General features: G+C 45.8%; 1 protein-coding gene across 6 annotated transcripts in view; it reads left to right on the forward strand.

Moving 5' to 3' along the window:
* LOC139420111 (natural killer cell triggering receptor) overlaps window positions 1-20216 on the forward strand; it is an 88434-nt gene extending 68218 nt beyond the window's left edge. For 3 of the 6 annotated variants that reach the window (XM_071169834.1, XM_071169836.1, XM_071169837.1), the window contains 4 exons: window positions 3482-6361; window positions 6715-6858; window positions 8948-9040; window positions 17329-17561. In XM_071169834.1, the coding sequence (XP_071025935.1) occupies window positions 3482-6361; window positions 6715-6858; window positions 8948-9040; window positions 17329-17392 (3181 nt within the window). In that variant the 3' untranslated portion in view covers window positions 17393-17561. Of the gene's footprint in view, window positions 1-3012; window positions 3073-3481; window positions 6362-6714; window positions 6859-8947; window positions 9041-17328 lie in introns of all 6 variants that reach the window. The other 3 variants (XM_071169833.1, XM_071169838.1, XM_071169835.1) reach the window with 3 other exon arrangements.
* The last annotated feature ends 860 nt before the right edge of the window (window positions 20217-21076 follow it).

Consider the following 21076-nt stretch of genomic DNA (forward strand, 5'->3'; position numbering starts at 1 on the left):
CTACTATAACTACTATATATAATACCTAGCTACTATAACTACTATATATATAATACCTTGCTACTATAACTACTATATATAATACCTAGCTACTATAACTACTATATATAATTCATAGCTACTATAACTACTATATATAATTCATAGCTACTATAACTACTATGTATAATACATGGCTACTATAACTACTATATATAATACCTGGCTACTATATATAATTCAAAGCTACTATAACTACTATATATAATACCTAGCTACTATAACTACTATATATAATACCTAGCTACTTTAACTACTATATATAATTCATAGCTACTATAACTACTATGTATAATACATGGCTACTATAACTACTATATATAATTCATAGATACTATAACTACTATATACAGTGGGGCAAAAAAGTATTTAGTCAGCCACGAATTGTGCAAGTTCTCCCACTTAAAAAGATGAGAGAGGCCTGTAATTTTCATCATAAGTACACTTCAACTATGACAGACAAAATGAGAAAAAAAATCCAGAAAATCACATTGTAGGATTTTTTAATTAATTTATTTGCAAATGATGGTGGAAAATAAGTAGTTGGTCAATAACAAAAGTTTATCTCAATACTTTGTTATATACCCTTTGTTGGTAATGACAGAGGTCAAACGTTTTCTGTAAGTCTTCACAAGGTTTTCACACACTGTTGCTGGTATTTTGGCCCATTCCGCCATGCAGATCTCCTCTAGAGCAGTGATGTTTTGGGGCTGTTGCTGGACAACACGGACTTTCAACTCCCTCCAAAGATTTTCTATGGGGTTGAGATCTGGAGACTGGCTAGGCCACTCCAGGACCTTGAAATGCTTCTTACGAAGCCACTCCTTCGTTGCCCGGGCAGTGTGTTTGGGATCATTGTCATGCTGAAAGACCCAGCCACGTTTCATCTTCAATGCCCTTGCTGATGGAAGGAGGTTTTCACTCAAAATCTCATGATACATGGCCCCATTCATTCTTTCCTTTATACGGATCAGTCGTCCTGGTTCCTTTGCACAAAAACAGCCCCAAAGCATTATGTTTCCACTCCCATGCTTCACAGTAGGTATGGTGTTCTTTGGATGCAACTCAGCATTCTTTGTCCTCCAAACACGACGAGTTGAGTTTTTACCAAAAAATTATATTTTGGTTTCATCTGACCAATCTTCTTCTGGATCATCCAAATGCTCTCTAGCAAACTTCAGACAGGCCTGGACATATACTGGCTTAAGCAGGGGGACATGTCTGGCACTGCAGGATTTGAGTCCCTGGCGGCGTAGTGTGTTATTGATGGTAGGCTTTGTTACTTTGGTCCCAGTTCTCTGCAGGTCATTCACTAGGTCCCCGTGTGGTTCTGGGATTTTTGCTCACCGTTCTTGTGATCATTTTGACCCCACGGGGTGAGATCTTGCGTGGAGCCCCAGATCGAGGGAGATTATCAGTGGTCTTGTATGTCTTCCATTTCCTAATAATTGCTCCCACAGTTGATTTCTTCAAACCAAGCTGCTTACCTATTGCAGATTCAGTCTTCCCAGCCTGGTGCAGGTCTACAATTTTGTTTCTGGTGTCCTTTGACAGCTCTTTGGTCTTGGCCATAGTGGAGTTTGGAGTGTGACTGTTTGAGGTTGTGGACAGGTGTCTTTTATAACAAGTTCAAACAGGTGCCATTAATACAGGTAACGAGTGGAGGACAGAGGAGCCTCTTAAAGAAGAAGTTACAGGTCTGTGAGAGCCAGAAATCTTGCTTGTTTGTAGGTGACCAAATACTTATTTTCCACCATAATTTGCAAATAAATTGATTTAAAAAATCCTACAATGTGATTTTCTGGATTTTTTTTCCTCATTTTGTCTGTCATAGTTGAAGTGTACCTATGATGAAAATTACAGGCCTCTCATCTTTTTAAGTGGGAGAACTTGCACAATTGGTGGCTGACAAAATACTTTTTTGCCTCACTGTATAATACCTAGCTACTATAACTACTATATATAATACCTTGCTACTATAACTACTATATATAATACCTAGCTGCTATAACTACTATATATAATACCTAGCTACTATAACTACTATATATAATACCTAGCTACTATATATAATAAATAGTTACTATAACTACTATATATAATACCTAGCTACTATAAATACTATATATAATACCTAGCTACTATATATAATACATAGTTACTATAACTACTATACATAATTCACAGCTACTATAAATACTATATATAATACCTAGCTACTATAACTACTATATATAATACCTAGCTACTATAACTACTATATATAATACCTAGCTACTATAACTACTATATATAATATCTAGCTACTATATATAATAAATAGTTACTATAACTACTATATATAATACCTAGCTACTATATATAATACATAGTTACTATAACTACTATATATAATTCACAGCTACTATAACTACTATATATAATACCTAGCTACTATAACTACTATATATAATACCAAGCTACTATAAATACTATATATAATACCTAGCTACTATAACTACTATATATAATACCTAGCTACTATAACTACTATATATAATACCTAGCTACTATAACTACTATATATAATACCTTTCTACTATAACTACTATATATATATTATACCTAACTACTATATATAATACCTACAGTGAGGGGGAAAAAGTACTTGATCACCTGCTGATTTTGTACGTTTGCCCACTGACAAAGAAATTATCAGTCTATTATTTTAATGGTAGGTTTATTTGAACAGTGATAGACAGAATAACAAAAAAAAAATCCATGTTATAAATTGATTAGCATTTTAATGAGGGAAATAAGTATTTGACCCCCCTGCAAAACATGACTTAGTACTTGGTGGCAAAACCCTTGTTGGCAATCACAGAGGTCAGACATTTCTGCTTTTCTGATGTATCAAATACTTATGTCATGCAATAAAATGCAAATTAATTACTTTAAAATCATACAATGTGATTTTCTGGATTTTTGTTTTAGATTCCGTCTCTCACAGTTGAAGTGTACCTATGATAAAAATTACAGACCTCTACATGCTTTGTAAGTAGGAAACACTGCCGATTTTGCAGGTTATCAAATACTTGTTCTCCCCACTGTGTGTGTGTGTGTGTGTGTGTGTGTGTATGTGTGTATATATATATATATATATAACACATGTATAACACATGTATAATACATAGCTACTATGACTACTATACATAATACCTAGCTACTATAACTACTATATCTATATAATACCTAGCTACTTTATCTAAATAATACCTAGCTACTATAACTACTATATGTGTATATATATAATACATAGCTACTCTGTGTGACAACTTAAGCATTATCAATGCTAACCACTGATCCAGCTACATGTCGTATTGTTTGAAACCTTGAGGTCAGTTCGACTGTTATCTCTGAGGGTGGGATCTTGACTTAACAGATTGAATGACCGTTGTTCCAGCAGATGGGAGGGAGACCGCAGCAGGAGTGACTCCCCATGGTCCCAGTCCCCGGAGTGCTCCTCAGGCCACAGCTCTGACCGCTCCAGCCAGCCCCGCCCACACAGGAAGGAGAAGAAGAAATCCAAGCGCAAAAAGGCCAAGAAACGCAAACATGCCAAGAGACAAAAGAAGGAGTCCACCAAGAGCAAAGAGCCCAAACAGTCGCCCGTCCGAGAGGGTCAGGGGACAAATCCTGGTGATATTGAGAGAAGGTCCCTCTCAGTGTCCCGGACCCCTTCCGCCCACAGACGCTCCCCCAGAAAGCAGTGCTCCGGGTCGGGCAAGCGGCGTCACTCCTCCCCTTCATCCAGAGACTCCAGTTCCTACACACCTAGCCTCTCCAGATCCAGGGGCAGGTCTGTGTCTTACTCCCAGTCCAGAAGTCTGTCTCACTCCAGAAGCAGGTCTCTATCTATGTCAAGGTCCACATCCAGGTCTCGATCCAGATCCCGGTACAGATCCAGGTCCAGGTCTTTGTCCCGGCTCAGGAGGAGAAAGGCAACCAGATCCTCCAAAAAGTCCAAGATGGCTGACGTCAGCAGGCTAAAGCCAGACGCCTCAGCCGCAGGGGCAGTGAAGGGTGTAGACACCAAAGCCACAGCCCTCCCTGCCACCCCAGCCCCTGAGAACGCCCCTGTCATACCCATGAGTGACAGCCCCCCTCCCTCACGCTGGAAGCCCGGCCAGAAACCGTGGAAACCCTCCTACGTCCGAGTCCAGGAGGTCAAGACCAAGACGACCCCAGCCTGCCTGTCCCCCATAGGCCCCACAGCCCCCAGTACATCTGATAACCACCCAGATAACTCCCACCTGGAAAAGAGCCGTGGCTCTAAGAGCCACAGACACCAGAGACGATCACCCAGCGGCTCCTACAGGAGCAGGTCCTACAGCCGGTCTCACAGTCACTCCAGGAGTCACTCCCGGTCCAGGATACGGTCACCAGGTCCCTACTACAGCAGATCCTCCTCCTACAGCAGGTCAGACTCCTATGACTCTCACAGGAGAGGCCTAGACAAGACCTTAGACAAGACTATAGACAAGGGCTGGAAACAGTACTACAGCTCTCTGAAGCGGATCAAGAACCTGGATAAGTACCTCAAAGCGCCTGACTCCCAGATCAACATGTTTTCATCTGACTCTGAGGACGGAACAGCCAGCGAACACAGTCCTGGGCCCAGGCAGAATGGCTCCAAGGGACCAAAGCTCTTTGGCATCTTATCAGAAGACCGACGTCATCAGGAAACGGAAGCAAAAAGTCTGAAACCAAACCAAAAGTCCTTGGAGGAACCCAGCAGTAGGTCAGAGTGGGACAGTGACGGGGATAAACTAGGCAGAAAGACCAGCCTGGTGAACAACCAGAAGCCTGATGTTAGGTCAGCAGAGATTCCTGACCAGAGACTAGCAGCTCTCGCTGGGTGGGACTCTGAGAGCGACTCTGAGAAGGTGCTGCCCAAGATGGCCACCACCGAGCCCAAGGTCTTCCTGTCAGAGAAGGAGGAGGGCGAGGCCAGCTCCGAGTCAGAACATGAACACCATGTACGGTCACACAGCAAGATGAACAAAGCCCCTGGAACCTCTGTGTTGCTGCTTCCTGCACCTGTACATAATGCCACCCCATTGGAGGGGAGCCCTGAGAAGAGCCCCGAGGCAGAGAGACACAAGAGCAGGAAGAAGAACAAACGTAAACACAAACGCAAGAGGAGGAGCTCTGCCAAGTCTGGCTCCCACAGGTCAAAGGTCAAGTCAAAGCGGTCCAAGAGGAAACACCAGAAGCTGAAGGAGACATTCCACTGGCAGCCGCCAATGGAGTTTGGAGAGGATGAGGAGGAGGATGAGTCCCAGAAAGAGAAACGTCTGGAGCAAAAACATACTGCTGTAAAGGATAGTCCTCAGAGAGCTGTCAGGGGAAGACCTGGCAAATCCCCATGTCTGGACAAGGAGAGAAGTCCTGCTTCACCCAACAGAAACAGTTTAGTACAGCCAATGCCTCACAGCGTGGAAGATGCAGCAGAGATTACCAAAGAACTGAAAGCTAAACCAACTGCCAACTCGAACCCAAAACACTCAAAACCTCAGGACCTCACTGCTAACCTGCCAAAGATGGATCAGCCAGAGATGGTAGACGATATGGAGATCTGCACCCCAGAACATGACCTCCCTGACCCCACTACCGAGCCACCAGGCCTTCCGGGCCAACAGGCACCAGATATCAGTCTGAAAACACTGTCTCCTCTGAGTCGCTCCTTAAAGAAGGGAGACGTGTTTCTCTCACCTGTTAAAGATCCACAGTGTACAGCATCTCTGCCAGCTGTGATGCTAGCTAGTGGGGAGCAGCAGGAAACTGCAGCAGGCAGAGCCGCTGGTCCTCCTGTCGACCCTAAATGGAAGCCTCTAAAGGGGATGGCTGCTCTTCAAGCCCTGAACCCAAACCCCTCCTCCCTGGCTCGTCTGCCCCCCACCAGACTCCCGGAGCACAGTGGGCCCCGGACCCAGCCCCAGGAAGGCATCAGGCCCCAGGGCAGCAGGACCCAGAGCCAAGGCGGGAGGACCCAGGGGGGAGTCAGCATCCAGATCAAGAGCCAGAGCCGGGTGCGTCCGGGGTCGCTGTTCGACGAGGTACGGAAGACGGCCAGACTGAACCAGAGGCCCAGGAACCAGGACAGCAGTTCCAGTGAGGAGAGGTCTCAGTCTGCAGCTGGAGCCGGAGGAGGGGCCACGGAGGAGGAGCGGGGAAGCAGGAGGTCCCGGTCGGGGTCTAGCCCCTCCCACAGGTCCAGAGGAAGATCCCCCTCCTCCAGCCGCTCCAGGAATAGATCGCGCTCCTCCAGCTACTCCTCCAGGTTTGCTGACTGGCTTACTTACTTACTTTACTGGCTTGCTTACTTACTGGCTGACTGGCTGGGGAGTTTACTGGCTGTCTGGCTTACTGACTGATTGGGCAGTTTACTGACTGACTGGTTTACTGGCCGGTTGGCTGACCGACTGACTGGTTGGGTGGTCGACTGGTTGGGTGGCCAGCTGGCTGGCTGGTTGACTGACTGAAATGATTGATGTTATTTTGATATGTAGCCAGGTAATGTCTGGTTTGTGTAATATAAAGGTCATTTATGCAACATATCCATGTTTTATGATCTACAGGTATGATATGGACGTGACAGAAATAATCTGATTTAATCTGGAACTCTTCTCCTAGGAGTCGGAGCAGGAGCAGGAGGAGGTATCCCAGAGGGCGCTCCCAGTCCCGCAGCATCACCTACCGCAGCTACAACAGTCATAGTCGGACCTATAGTAGAAGTAATTCCAGAAGCCGTTCTTATGATCGACGCAGGAGATCCAGGTAGACTAGACATGTTGACCATGTAGACCTGTCCACCTCAATGTAGACCATCTAGACCTGTCAATCTGTCCTCAATGTAGACCGTCTAGACCTGTCAATCTGTCCTCAATGTAGACCGTCTAGACCTGTCCATCTGTCCTCCTCAATGTAGACCGTATAGACCTGTCCATCTGTCCTCCTCAATGTAGACCATCTAGACTTGTCCATCTATCCTCTTCAATGTAGACCGTCTAGACCTGTCTACCTGTCCTCCTCAATGTAGACCATCTAGACCTGTCCATCTGTCCTCCTCAATGTGGACCGTCTAGACCTGTCCATCTGTCCTCCTCAATGTAGACCGTCTAGACCTGTCCATCTGTCCTCCTCAGTCATGTCTCCATGTTTTCTCTACATGTGCATCATGTCAATCAACAAATATACATTTTTGGGGTTTGTGTGTAAACTCTAGTTACAGTACATTCGGAAAGAATTCAGCCACTTTGACTTTTTCCACATTTTGTTATATTCAGTCTTATTTTAAAATTGATTTAAATAGGTTTTTTTTCGTCATCAATCTACACCCAATACCCCACAATGACAAAGCAACATTTGTAAAAAAAATTAAACTGAAAAATCACATTTACATAAGTATTCAGACCCTTTACTCAGTACTTTGGTGAAGCACTTTAGGCAGCGATTACAGCATTGAGTCTTCTTGGGTATGACGCTACAAGCTTGGCACATCTGTATTTGGAGATTCTCCCATTCTCCTCTGCAGATCCTCTCAAGCTCTGTCAGGTTGGATGAGGAATGTCGCTGCACAGCTATTTTCAGGTCTCTCCAGAGATGTTTGATTGGGTTCAAGTCCTGGCTCTGGCTGGGCCACTCAAGGACATTCAGAGACTTGTCCCGAAACCACTCCTGCGTTATCTTGGCTGTGTGCTTAGGGTTGTTGTCCTGTTGGAAGGTGAACCTTCGCCCCAGTCTGAGGTCCAGAGCGCTATGGAGGAGGTTTTCATCAAGGATCTCTACTTTGCTCCTTTCATCTTTCCCTTTATCCTGACTAGTCTCCTAGTCCCTGCCGCTGAAAGACATCCCCACAGCATGATGCTGCCACCACCATGCTTCTACGTAGTGATTGTGCCAGGTTTCTTCCAGATGTGATGCTTGGCATTCAAGCCAAAGTGTTCAATCTTGGTTTCATCAGACCAGAGAATCTTGTTTCTCATTGTCTGAGAGTCCTTTAGGTGCCTTTTGGCAATTTCCAAGCGGGCCGTCACGTGGCTTTTACTGAGGAGTGGCTTCCATCTGGCCACTCTACCATAAAGGCCTGATTGGTGGAGTGCTGCAGAGATGGTTGCCCTTCTAGAAGGTTCTCCCATCTCCACAGAGGAACTCCAGAGCTCTGCCAGTGACCATCGGGTTCTTGGTCACCTCCCTGACCAAGGCCATTCTCCTCTGATGACTCAGTTTGGCCGGGCAGACAGCTCAAGGAAGAGTGTTGGTGGTTCCAAACTTCTTCCATTTAAGAATGATGGAGGCCACTGTGTTCTCGGGGACCTTCCTGTGCTACAGAAACTTTTTGGTACCCTTCCCCAGATCTGTGCCTCAACGCAATCCTGTCTCTGAGCTCTACTGACAATTCCTTCGACCTCAGGGCTTGGTTCTTTCTCTGACATGCACAGTCATCTGTGGGACCTTATATAGACAGGTGTGTTCCTTTCCAAATCATGTCCAATTAATTGAATTTACCACAGGTGGACTCCAATCAAGATGTTGAAACATCTCAAGGATGATCAATGGAAACAGGATGCACCTGACTCAATTTCGAGTCTCATAGCAAAGGGTCTGAATACTTATGTAAAAATGTATTTCTGTTCATTTTTAATACATAGACATTTTTGTAAAACTATTTTTGCTTTCTCATTGTTGGGTATTGTGTGTCGATTGAGGGGAAATCAAATATTGAATCGATTTTAGAACAAGGCTGTAATGTAACAGTGTGGAGAAAGTCAAGGGTCCTAAATACTTTCTGAATGCAGTGTGTATTTGGATGAAGTCTGAATACTTTAATGGTTTAGTGAACAGTCCTTTGTCTATCTTAACACAGGTCTGACTCCTATGACACTTACTCCAGTCGGAGTCGTAGCCGCAGCTCCAGCAGGAGGCGTGGGAGACGGAGTGATAGCTACAGGAGCTCCAGGTAAGAGGTCCCCCCCTCACACACACACATCAGACAGGTATATTCTCAAACCCCTCACACACACATCAGACAGGTATATTCTCAAACCCCTCACACACACATCAGACAGGTATATTCTCAAACCCCTCACACACACACATCAGACAGGTATATTCTAAAACCCCTCACAAACACCACAGACATGTATATTCTCAACCCCCCCCACCACACACACACATCAGACAGACATGTATATTCTCAACCCCCCCCACCACACACACATCAGACAGACATGTATATTCTCAAACCCCCCCCCCCCCCCCCCACACACACATCAGACATGTATATTCTCAACCACCACCACCACACACACATCAGACAGGTATATTCTCAACCACCCCCACCACACACACATCAGACAGGTATATTATCAGACCCCCCCTGACAGGTACAGTTGAAGTCGGAAGTTTATATGCAGTTAGGTTGGAGTCATTAAAACTCGTTTTTCAACCACTCAACAAATTTCTTGTTAACAAACTATAGTTTTGGCAAGCCGGTTAGGACATCTACTTTGTGCATGACACAAGTCATTTTATCAACAATTGTTTACAGACAGATTATTTCAGTTATAATTCACTGTATCACAATTCCAGTGGGTCAGAAGTTTACATACACTAAGTTGACTGTGCCTTTAAACAGCTTGTAAAATTCCAGAAAATAATGTCATGGCTTTAGAAGCTTCTGATAGGCTAATTGACATCATTTGAGTCAATTGGAGGTATACCTGTGGATGTATTTCAAGGCATGCCTTCAAACTCAGAACCTCTGCTTGACATCATGGGAAAATCAAAAGAAATCAGCATTGAAGACCTCCACAAGTCTTGTTCATCCTTGGGAGCAATTTCCAAATGCCTGAAGGTACAACGTTCATCTGTACGAATAATACACAAGTATAAACACCATGGGACCACGCAGCCGTCATACCGCTCAGGAGGGAGACGCGTTCTGTCTCCTAGAGATGAACCTACTTTGGTGCAAAAAGTGCAAATTAATCCCAGAACAACAGCAAAGGGCCTTGTGAAGATGCTGGAGGAAACAGGTACAAAAGTATCTATATCCACAGTAAAACGAGTCCTATATTGACATAACCTGAAAGGCCGCTCAGCAAGGAAGAAGCCACTGCTCCAAAAACACCATAAAAAAGCCAGACTACGGTTTGCAACTGCACATGGGGACAAAGATTGTACTTTTTGGAGAAATGTCCTCTGGTCTGATGAAACAAAAATAGAACTGTTTGGCCATAATGACCATTGTTAGGTTTAGAGGAAAAAGGGGGATGCTTGCAAGCCGAAGAACACCATCCCAACCGTGAAGCACGGGGGTGGCAGCATCATGTTGTGGGGGTGCTTTGCTGCAGGAGGGACTGGTGCACTTCACAAAATAGATGGCATCATGAGGCTGGAACATTTATGTGGATATATTGAAGCAACATCTCAAGACATCAGTCAGGAAGTTAAAGCTTGGTCAGAAATGGGTCTTCCAAATGGACAATGACCCCAAGCATACTTCCAAAGTTGTGACAAAATGGCTTAAGGACAACAAAGTCAAGGTATTGGAGTGGCCATGACAAAGCCCTGACCTCAATCCTATAGAAAAATTGTGGGCACAACTCCTTGCGTGTACGAGCAGGGAGGCCTACAATCCTGACTCAGTTACACCAGCTCTGTCAGGAGGAATGGGCCCAACTTATTGTGGGAAGCTTGTGGAAGGCTACCTGAAACGCTTGACCCAAGTTAAACAATTTAAAGGCAATGCTACCGAATACTAATTGAGTGTATGTAAACTTCTGACCCACTGGGAATGTGATGAAAGAACTAAAAGATGAAATAAATCATTCTCTCTACTATTATTCTGACATTTCACATTCTTAAAATAAAGTGGTGATCCTAACTGACCTAAGTTTTACTAGGATTAAATGTCAGAAATTGTGAAAAACTCAGCCAAATACATTTGAACTAAGGTGTATATAAACTTCCGACTTCAACTCTATATTCTCATCCCCCCCACCTGACAGGTATATTCTCAACCCATCCTCCCCGCCTGACAGGTATAATCTCAACCCCCCCAACATGATTATTCTCAACCCCCCACCTGACAGGTATATTCTCAACCCATCCTCCCCACCTGACAGGTATATTCTCAAGCCCCCCACCCCCCGACAGGTATATTCTCAAGCCCCCCACCCCCCGACAGGTATATTCTCAAGCCCCCCACCCCCCGACAGGTATATTCTCAAGCCCCCCACCCCCGACAGGTATATTCTCAACCCCCCACCTGACAGGTATATTCTCAAGCCCCCCACCCCCCGACAGGTATATTCTCAAGCCCCCCACCCCCCGACAGGTATATTCTCAACCCCCCCACCTGACAGGTATATTCTCAACCCCCCCCACCCCCCGACAGGTATATTCTCAAGCCCCCCACCCCCCGACAGGTATATTCTCAACCCCCCCACCCCACAACAGGTATATTCTCAAGCCCCCCACCCCCCGACAGGTATATTCTCAACCCCCCGCCTGACCGGTATATTCTCACCCCCCCACCTGACAGGTATATTCTCAACCCCCCACCCCCCGACAGGTATATTCTCAACCCCCCGCCTGACAGGTATATTCTCAACCCCCCCGCCTGACAGGTATATTCTCAACCCCCCACCTGACAGGTATATTCTCAACCCCCCAACCCCCCGACAGGTATATTCTCACCCCCCCACCTGACAGGTATATTCTCACCCCCCGCCTGACAGGTATATTCTCAACCCCCCAACATGATTATTCTCAACCCCCCCAACATGTATATTCTCTAACCCCCCAACATGTATATTCTCTACCCCCCACTTGACAGGTATATTCTCTACCCCCCCCCCACCTGACAGGTATATTCTCAACCCCCCCCACCTGACAGGTATATTCTCAACCCCCCCCCACCTGACAGGTATATTCTCAACCCTCCCCCCACCTGACAGGTATATTCTCAACCCCCCCACCTGACAGGTATATTCTCAACTGACAGGTATATTCTCAACCCCCCCACCTGACAGGTATATTCTCAAGCCCCCCACCCCCCGACAAGTATATTCTCAACCCCCCCACCTGACAGGTATATTCTCATTCCTCCACCTGACAGGTATATTCTCAGCCCTCCCACCTAACAGGTATATTCTCATTCCTCCACCTGACATGAATATTCTCAACCCCCCACTTGACAGGTATATTCTCAACCCCCCCACCCCCCGACAGGTATATTCTCAACCCCCCACTTGACAGGTAAATTCTCAACCCCCCACTTGACAGGTATATTCTCAACCCCCCCACCTGACAGGTATATTCTCAACCCCCCCACCTGACAGGTATATTCTCATTCCTCCACCTGACAGGTATATTATCAGCCCTCCCACCTAACAGGTATATTCTCATTCCTCCACCTGACATGAATATTCTCAACCCCCCACTTGACAGGTATATTCTCAACCCCCCCACCCCCCGACAGGTATATTCTCAACCCCCCACTTGACAGGTAAATTCTCAACCCCCCACTTGACAGGTATATTCTCAACCCCCCCTCCTGACAGGTATAATCTCAACCCCCCCCCCCCCCACCTGACAGGTATATTCTCAACCCCCCCCACCTGACAGGTATATTCTCAACCCCCCCCCCACATGACAGGTATATTCTCAACCCCCCCCACCTGACAGGTATATTCTCAACCCCCCCACCTGACAGGTATATTCTCAACCCCCCCACCTGGCAGGTATATTCTCAACCCCCCCACCTGACAGGTATATTCTCAACCCCCCCCTCCCCACCTGACAGGTATATTCTCAAGCCCCCCACCCCCCGACAGGTATATTCTCAACCCCCCCACCTGACAGGTATATTCTCATTCCTCCACCTGACAGGTATATTCTCAGCCCTCCCACCTAACAGGTATATTCTCATTCCTCCACTTGACATGAATATTCTCAACCCCCCACCTGACAGGTATATTCTCAACGCCCCCCCCCCCCCCCACCTGACAGGTTTATTCTCAAACCCCCCGCCTGACAGGTATATTCTCACCCCCCCACCTGACAGGTATATTCTCAACCCCCCCACCCCCCGACAGGTATATTCTCACCCCCCCACCTGACAGGTATATTCTCACCCCCCCGCCTGACAGGTATATTCTCACCCCCCCAACATGATTATTCTCAACCCCCCCAACATGTATATTCTCTACCCCCCCAACATGTATATTCTCAAACCCCCCGCCTGACAGGTATATTCTCACCCCCCCACCTGACAGGTATATTCTCAACCCCCCCACCTGACAGGTATATTCTCAACCCCCCCCACCTGACAGGTATATTCTCAACCCCCCCACCTGACAGGTATATTCTCAACCCCCCCACCTGACAGGTATATTCTCAACCCCCCCACCTCCCGACAGGTATATTCTCAACCCCCCCCACCTGACAGGTATATTCTCATTCCTCCACCTGACAGGTATATTCTCAGCCCTCCCACCTAACAGGTATATTCTCATTCCTCCACCTGACATGAATATTCTCAACCCCCCGACATGTATATTCTCAACCCCCCCCACCTGACAGGTTTATTCTCAACCCCCCCACCTGACAGGTATATTCTCAACCCCCCCCACCTGACAGGTATATTCTCAACCCCCCCACCTGACAGGTATATTCTCAACCCCCCCCACCTGACAGGTATATTCTCAACCCCCCCCACCTGACAGGTATATTCTCAACCCCCCCCCACCTGACAGGTATATTCTCAACCCCCCCACCTGACAGGTATATTCTCAACTGACAGGTATATTCTCAACCCCCCCCACCTGACAGGTATATTCTCAACCCCCCCACCTGACAGGTATATTCTCATTCCTCCACCTGACAGGTATATTCTCAGCCCTCCCACCTAACAGGTATATTCTCATTCCTCCACCTGACATGAATATTCTCAACCCCCCCACCTGACAGGTATATTCTCATCCCCCCCCCACCTGACAGGTTTATTCTCATCCCCCCCCCCACCTGACAGGTTTATTCTCAACCCCCCGCCTGACAGGTATATTCTCACCCCCCCACCTGACAGGTATATTCTCAACCCCCCCACCCCCGACAGGTATATTCTCACCCCCCCGCCTGACAGGTATATTCTCACCCCCCCGCCTGACAGGTATATTCTCAACCCCCCCACCCCCGACAGGTATATTCTCACCCCCCCGCCTGACAGGTATATTCTCACCCCCCCGCCTGACAGGTATATTCTCAACCCCCCAACATGATTATTCTCAACCCCCCCAACATGTATATTCTCTACCCCCCCAACATGTATATTCTCTACCCCCCACTTGACAGGTATATTCTCAACCCCCCACCTGACAGGTATATTCTCAACCCCCCACCTGACAGGTATATTCTCAACCCCCCCCCCCCCCCCACCTGACAGGAAAATTCTCAACCCTCCGACAGGTATATTCTCAAGCCCCCCACCCCCCGACAGGTATATTCTCAACCCCCCCACCTGACAGGTATATTCTCAACCCCCCCACCTGACAGGTATATTCTCATTCCTCCACCTGACATGAATATTCTCAACCCCCCACCTGACAGGTATATTCTCAACCCCCTACCCCCTGACATGAATATTCTCAACCCCCCCACCTGACAGGTATATTCTCAGCCCTCCCACCTAACAGGTATATTCTCATTCCTCCACCTGACATGAATATTCTCAACCCCCCACCTGACAGGTATATTCTCAACCCCCTACCCCCTGACAGTTATATTCTCAGCCCTCCCACCTGACAGGTATATTCTCAGCCCTCCCACCTGACAGGTATATTCTCAGCCCTCCCACCTAACAGGTATATTCTCATTCCTCCACCTGACATGAATATTCTCAACCCCCGACATGTATATTCTCAACCCCCCGACATGTATATTCTCAACCCCCCGACATGTATATTCTCAACCCCCCACCTGACAGGTATATTGTCATTCCTCCACCTGACATGAATATTCTCAACCCCCCGACAGGTATATTCTCAACTCCCCGACAGGTATATTCTCAAGCCCCCTACCCCCCGACAGGTATATTCTCAACCCCCCCCACCTCCCGACAGGTATATTCTCAACCCCCCCACCTGACAGGTATATTCTCATTCCTCCACCTGACAGGTATATTCTCAGCCCTCCCACCTAACAGGTATATTCTCATTCCTCCACCTGACATGAATATTCTCAACCCCCCGACATGTATATTCTCAACCCCCCCACCTGACAGGTATATTCTCAACCCCCCCCACCTGACAGGTATATTCTCAACCCCCCCACCTGACAGGTATATTCTCAACCCCCCCCACCTGACAGGTATATTCTCAACCCCCCCCACCTGACAGGTATATTCTCAACCCCCCCACCTGACAGGTATATTCTCAACCCCCCCACCTGACAGGTATATTCTCAACCCCCCCACCTCCCGACAGGTATATTCTCAACCCCCCCCACCTGACAGGTATATTCTCATTCCTCCACCTGACAGGTATATTCTCAGCCCTCCCACCTAACAGGTATATTCTCATTCCTCCACCTGACATGAATATTCTCAACCCCCCGACATGTATATTCTCAACCCCCCCCACCTGACAGGTTTATTCTCAACCCCCCCACCTGACAGGTATATTCTCAACCCCCCCCACCTGACAGGTATATTCTCAACCCCCCCACCTGACAGGTATATTCTCAACCCCCCCCACCTGACAGGTATATTCTCAACCCCCCCCACCTGACAGGTATATTCTCAACCCCCCCCCACCTGACAGGTATATTCTCAACCCCCCCACCTGACAGGTATATTCTCAACTGACAGGTATATTCTCAACCCCCCCCACCTGACAGGTATATTCTCAACCCCCCCACCTGACAGGTATATTCTCATTCCTCCACCTGACAGGTATATTCTCAGCCCTCCCACCTAACAGGTATATTCTCATTCCTCCACCTGACATGAATATTCTCAACCCCCCCACCTGACAGGTATATTCTCATCCCCCCCCCCACCTGACAGGTTTATTCTCATCCCCCCCCCACCTGACAGGTTTATTCTCAACCCCCCGCCTGACAGGTATATTCTCACCCCCCCACCTGACAGGTATATTCTCAACCCCCCCACCCCCGACAGGTATATTCTCACCCCCCCGCCTGACAGGTATATTCTCACCCCCCCGCCTGACAGGTATATTCTCAACCCCCCCACCCCCGACAGGTATATTCTCACCCCCCCGCCTGACAGGTATATTCTCACCCCCCCGCCTGACAGGTATATTCTCAACCCCCCAACATGATTATTCTCAACCCCCCCAACATGTATATTCTCTACCCCCCCAACATGTATATTCTCTACCCCCCACTTGACAGGTATATTCTCAACCCCCCACCTGACAGGTATATTCTCAACCCCCCACCTGACAGGTATATTCTCAACCCCCCCCCCACCTGACAGGTATATTCTCAACCCCTCCCCACCTGACAGGTATATTCTCAACCCCCCCACCTGACAGGTATATTCTCAACCCCCCCACCTGACAGGTATATTCTCAACCCCCCCACCTGACAGGTATATTCTCAACTGACAGGTATATTCTCAACCCCCCCCCCACCTGACAGGTATATTCTCAAGCCCCCCACCCCCCGACAGGTATATTCTCAACCCCCCCACCTGACAGGTATATTCTCATTCCTCCACCTGACAGGTATATTCTCAGCCCTCCCACCTAACAGGTATATTCTCATTCCTCCACCTGACATGAATATTCTCAACCCCCCACCTGACAGGTATATTCTCAACCCCTCCCCCCCACCTGACAGGTTTATTCTCAACCCCCCCACCTGACAGGTATATTCTCATTCCTCCACCTGACATGAATATTCTCAACCCCCCACCTGACAGGTATATTCTCAACCCCCCCCCCCCCACCTGACAGGTTTATTCTCAACCCCCCCATATGACAGGTTTATTCTCAACCCCCCCACCTGACATGTATATTCTCAACCCCCCACCTGACAGGTATATTCTCAACCCCCCACAGGTTAATTATCTGTTCTCTTCTCCTCTTGCTAAAGTTACTCCACTATTTAAAAAACATTTTTAAGAGTCTAACCATCCACTTAACGAGACTAAAGTGAAATATTTATTTATATTTTCACTGTTTTCCCCCATTCATGTGTCTTCATGTCCCTCTGCAGGTCTTACCACTCCTCTAGTCGCAGCTCCTCCCGACACTGGAGTCACAGTGGAAGATACAGTTGAGCTGGATCATGTCTGTTACCGTCTCTGTCCTGATGATTCATGAGTCTTTCTGTCCTGATGATTCATGAGTCTGTTTCTGTCCTGATGATTCATGAGTCTGTTTCTGTCCTGATGATTCATGAGTCTGTTTCTGTCCTGATGATTCATGAGTCTGTTTCTGTCCTGATGATTCATGAGTCTGTTTCTATCCTGATGATTTATGAGTGTCTTGGTCCTGATGATTCATGAGTCGGTTTCTGTCCTGATGCTTCATATGGGTTGATCTGGTTCATGATTCTGTCTCTGTCCTAGTGATTCATGTGGGTTGCTCTGGTTCAGGAGTCAGTTTCTGTCCTGGTGATTCCTGTGGGTCTATACAGCTATCATGCCTACTCCCTGTCACTCAGTGTAATACCGAACTGGACAAGAGTACAAACAGATCTGGGACCAGGCATGCCTCCTTTTGTTCTCTCATCTTCTATTGGGAACTTATTTGGTTACTTCTTATATAGAGGGAAAAGTAATGACCTGTATGTCATTTGTGTGGCTATTAGAAAGCATTCATACCCCTTGACTTATTCCACATTTTGTTAGAACCTGAATTCAAAATGGATTAATTATCTATTTTCTCTCACACATCTGCACACAAAACCCTCTAATGACAAAGTGAAAACGTGTTTTTAGACATTCTTGCTAATTAATTGAAAGTTAAATAGAGAAATATCTCCTTTATGTAAGTATTCACCATTTATTTTTTATTTTTTAACCTTTATTTAACTAGGCAAGTAAGTTAATAAGAACAAATTCTTATTTTCAATGACGGCCTAGGAACAGTGGGTTAACTGCCTGTTCAGGGGCAGAACTCGGGGGTTTGAACTTGCAACCTTCCAGTTACTTGTCCAATGCTCTAACCACTAGGCTACCCTGCCGCCCCTGCCTGGCAGCGATTTCAGCTGTGAGTATTTCTGGGTAAGTCTCTAGGAGATTTGCACACCAGGATTGTACCACATTTGCACATTATTCTTTCAAAATTTCTTCAAGCTCTGTCAAATTGGTTGTTGATAATTTTCAAGTCTTGCCATACATAATTAAGCCACTCCGGAACATTCAATGTCTTCTTGGTAAGTAACTGTAGTGTATATTTGGCCTTATGTTTTAGGTTATTGTCCTGCTGAAAGGTGAATTAATCTCCGTTGGACAGCAGACTGAACCAGGTTTTCCTCTTGGATTTTACCTGTGCTTAGCTCTATTGCATTTCTATTTATCCTGAAAAACTCCCTAGTTCTTACAGATGCCACATTTTTGACAGTTTTACTTTAGTGCCTTATTGCAAACAGGATGCATGTTTTGGAATATTTTTTATTCTGTACAGACTTCCTTCTTTTCACTCTGTCAATTAGGTTAGTATTGTAGAGTAGCTACAAGGTTGTTGATCCATCCTCAGTTTTCTCCCATCACAGCCATTAAACTCCTTTAACTGTTTTAAAGTCACCATTGGCCTCATGGTGAAATCCCTGAGCGCTTTCCTTCCTCTCCGGCAACTGAGTTAGGAAGGACGCCTGTATCTTTGTAGTGACTGGGTGTATTGATACACCATCCAGTGTAATTAATAACTTCACCATGCTCAAAGGGATATTCAATGTCTGCTTTTTTTATCGATCTACCAATAGGTGCCCTTCTTTGCGAGGCATTGGAAAACCTCCCTGGTCTTTGTGTTTGAATCTGTGTTTGAAATTCACTGCTCTACCGAGGGACCTTATAGATAATTGTGTGTGTGGGGTACAGAGATGAGGAAGTCATTCAAAAATCATGTTACACACAGTGAGTCAATGCAACTTATGTGACTTGTTCAGCACATTTTTACTCCTGAACTTATTTAGGCTTGCCATAACAAAGGGATTGAATACTTATTGACTGAAGACATTTAAGATATTCATTTTTTATTCATTTGTAAAATAAAAATACATAATTCCACTTTGTCATTATGGGATATTGTGTGTAGGCCAGTGACACAACATCTAAATGTAATCTATTTTAAATTCTGGATGTAACACAACAAAATGTGTAATAAGTCAAGGTTGTGAATACTTTCTGAAGGCACTGTATATTTGTTTATTCCTAACAGACAGTTTTAATTTGTTTTTTTAATTCATTTTATTTAGTATTGATTTTATACACTGAAATAACTGAATGTACATCAAGCAAGAAACTGATCCAATGTTGAGTTTATGATAGACAAGTTCTGTTTTTGTTTGAGAATTATCAATGGGTTAAAAACGTATTTGATAGTTTGCATTTAAACGGTGGTCACCGCACATCATGTGGGTAAAGGAAGAAAAGCCTTAAGCTGCTTGGACAGGGTGAGACAGATGGCAGGACAGGGGCCCTATGGTTAGTTAATAGTGGTTAGCAGGGGGTGTATATTTTGTATTTTGCTTGTCATAAAAGTACAATTGTTTGTTCTAGATTGCAGGAAAAGGCAGTTTGATGTTCAAAAACGAATCCGAAAGAGGGCACTGCCCACCCCGGCCGTATTCAGCAGCGCCACAAAAAAATCCTGGGTTAGTAGTGGTTGGTACTGGGTCATTCTCATTAGTATATACCGCAGCAAACTATACCAACGTTTTGCAAAGGAAATTCGTTTCTCATCGGTCAAGTTCAGGTCAGGCTTTCTTCCATTTTTGACCCAGGTAAGTGATTACAGAAGACAAATGCCTGTTTAGTTTTTCAGTTATTTTGCCTCAATAGTTTCATGAATGTACAACGTGTTGACGAGATGTCTGTATCCTGCGGTCATTGAAAAGGCTGCATTCAAACATTAAAACTCAAGTAAGGCTTTTGCATCTTCTAATTTGTTCGGTGTTGATTTTCTGGTATGGACAATGTTCTATGGTCAGAGGCATTAGGACTGACACCCACTGCTAATTACCGTTGGTCAGCACAGTGCCAATTACAGGTTGACTCACTATGGTCTACTAAAGAACAGGATCACTCACTATGTCTACTATAGAACAGGTTCACTCACTATGGTCTACTATAGAACAGGTTCACTCACTATGGTCTACTATAGAACAGGTTCACTCACTATGGTCTATTATAGAACAGGATCACTCACCATGTCTACTATAGAACAGGTTCACTCACTATGTCTACTATAGAACAGATTCACTCACTATCTACTATAGTACAGGTTCACTCACTGTCTACTGTAGAACAGGTTCACTCACTGTCTACTGTAGTACAGGTTCACTCACTGTCTACTGTAGAACAGGTTCACTCACTGTCTACTGTAGAACAGGTTCACTCACTGTCTACTGTAGAACAGGTTCACTCACTATGTCTACTATAAAACAGGTTCACTCACTATGTCTACTATAAAACAGGTTCACTCACTGTCTACTATAGAACAGGATCACTCACTGTCTACTATAGTACAGGTTCACTCACTGTCTACTGTAGAACAGGTTCACTCACTGTCTACTGTAGAACAGGTTCACTCACTATGGTCTACTATAGAACAGGTTCACTCACTATGGTCTATTATAGAACATGATCACTCACCATGTCTACTATAGAACAGGTTCACTCACTATGTCTACTATAGAACAGGTTCACTCACTATGTCTAATATAGAACGGGATCACTCACTGTCTACTATAGTACAGGTTCACTCACTGTCTACTGTAGAACAGGTTCACTCACTGT

This window comes from Oncorhynchus clarkii, chromosome 11, assembly GCF_045791955.1.
Source record: "Oncorhynchus clarkii lewisi isolate Uvic-CL-2024 chromosome 11, UVic_Ocla_1.0, whole genome shotgun sequence".
In the NCBI taxonomy this organism is placed as follows: domain Eukaryota; kingdom Metazoa; phylum Chordata; class Actinopteri; order Salmoniformes; family Salmonidae; genus Oncorhynchus; species Oncorhynchus clarkii.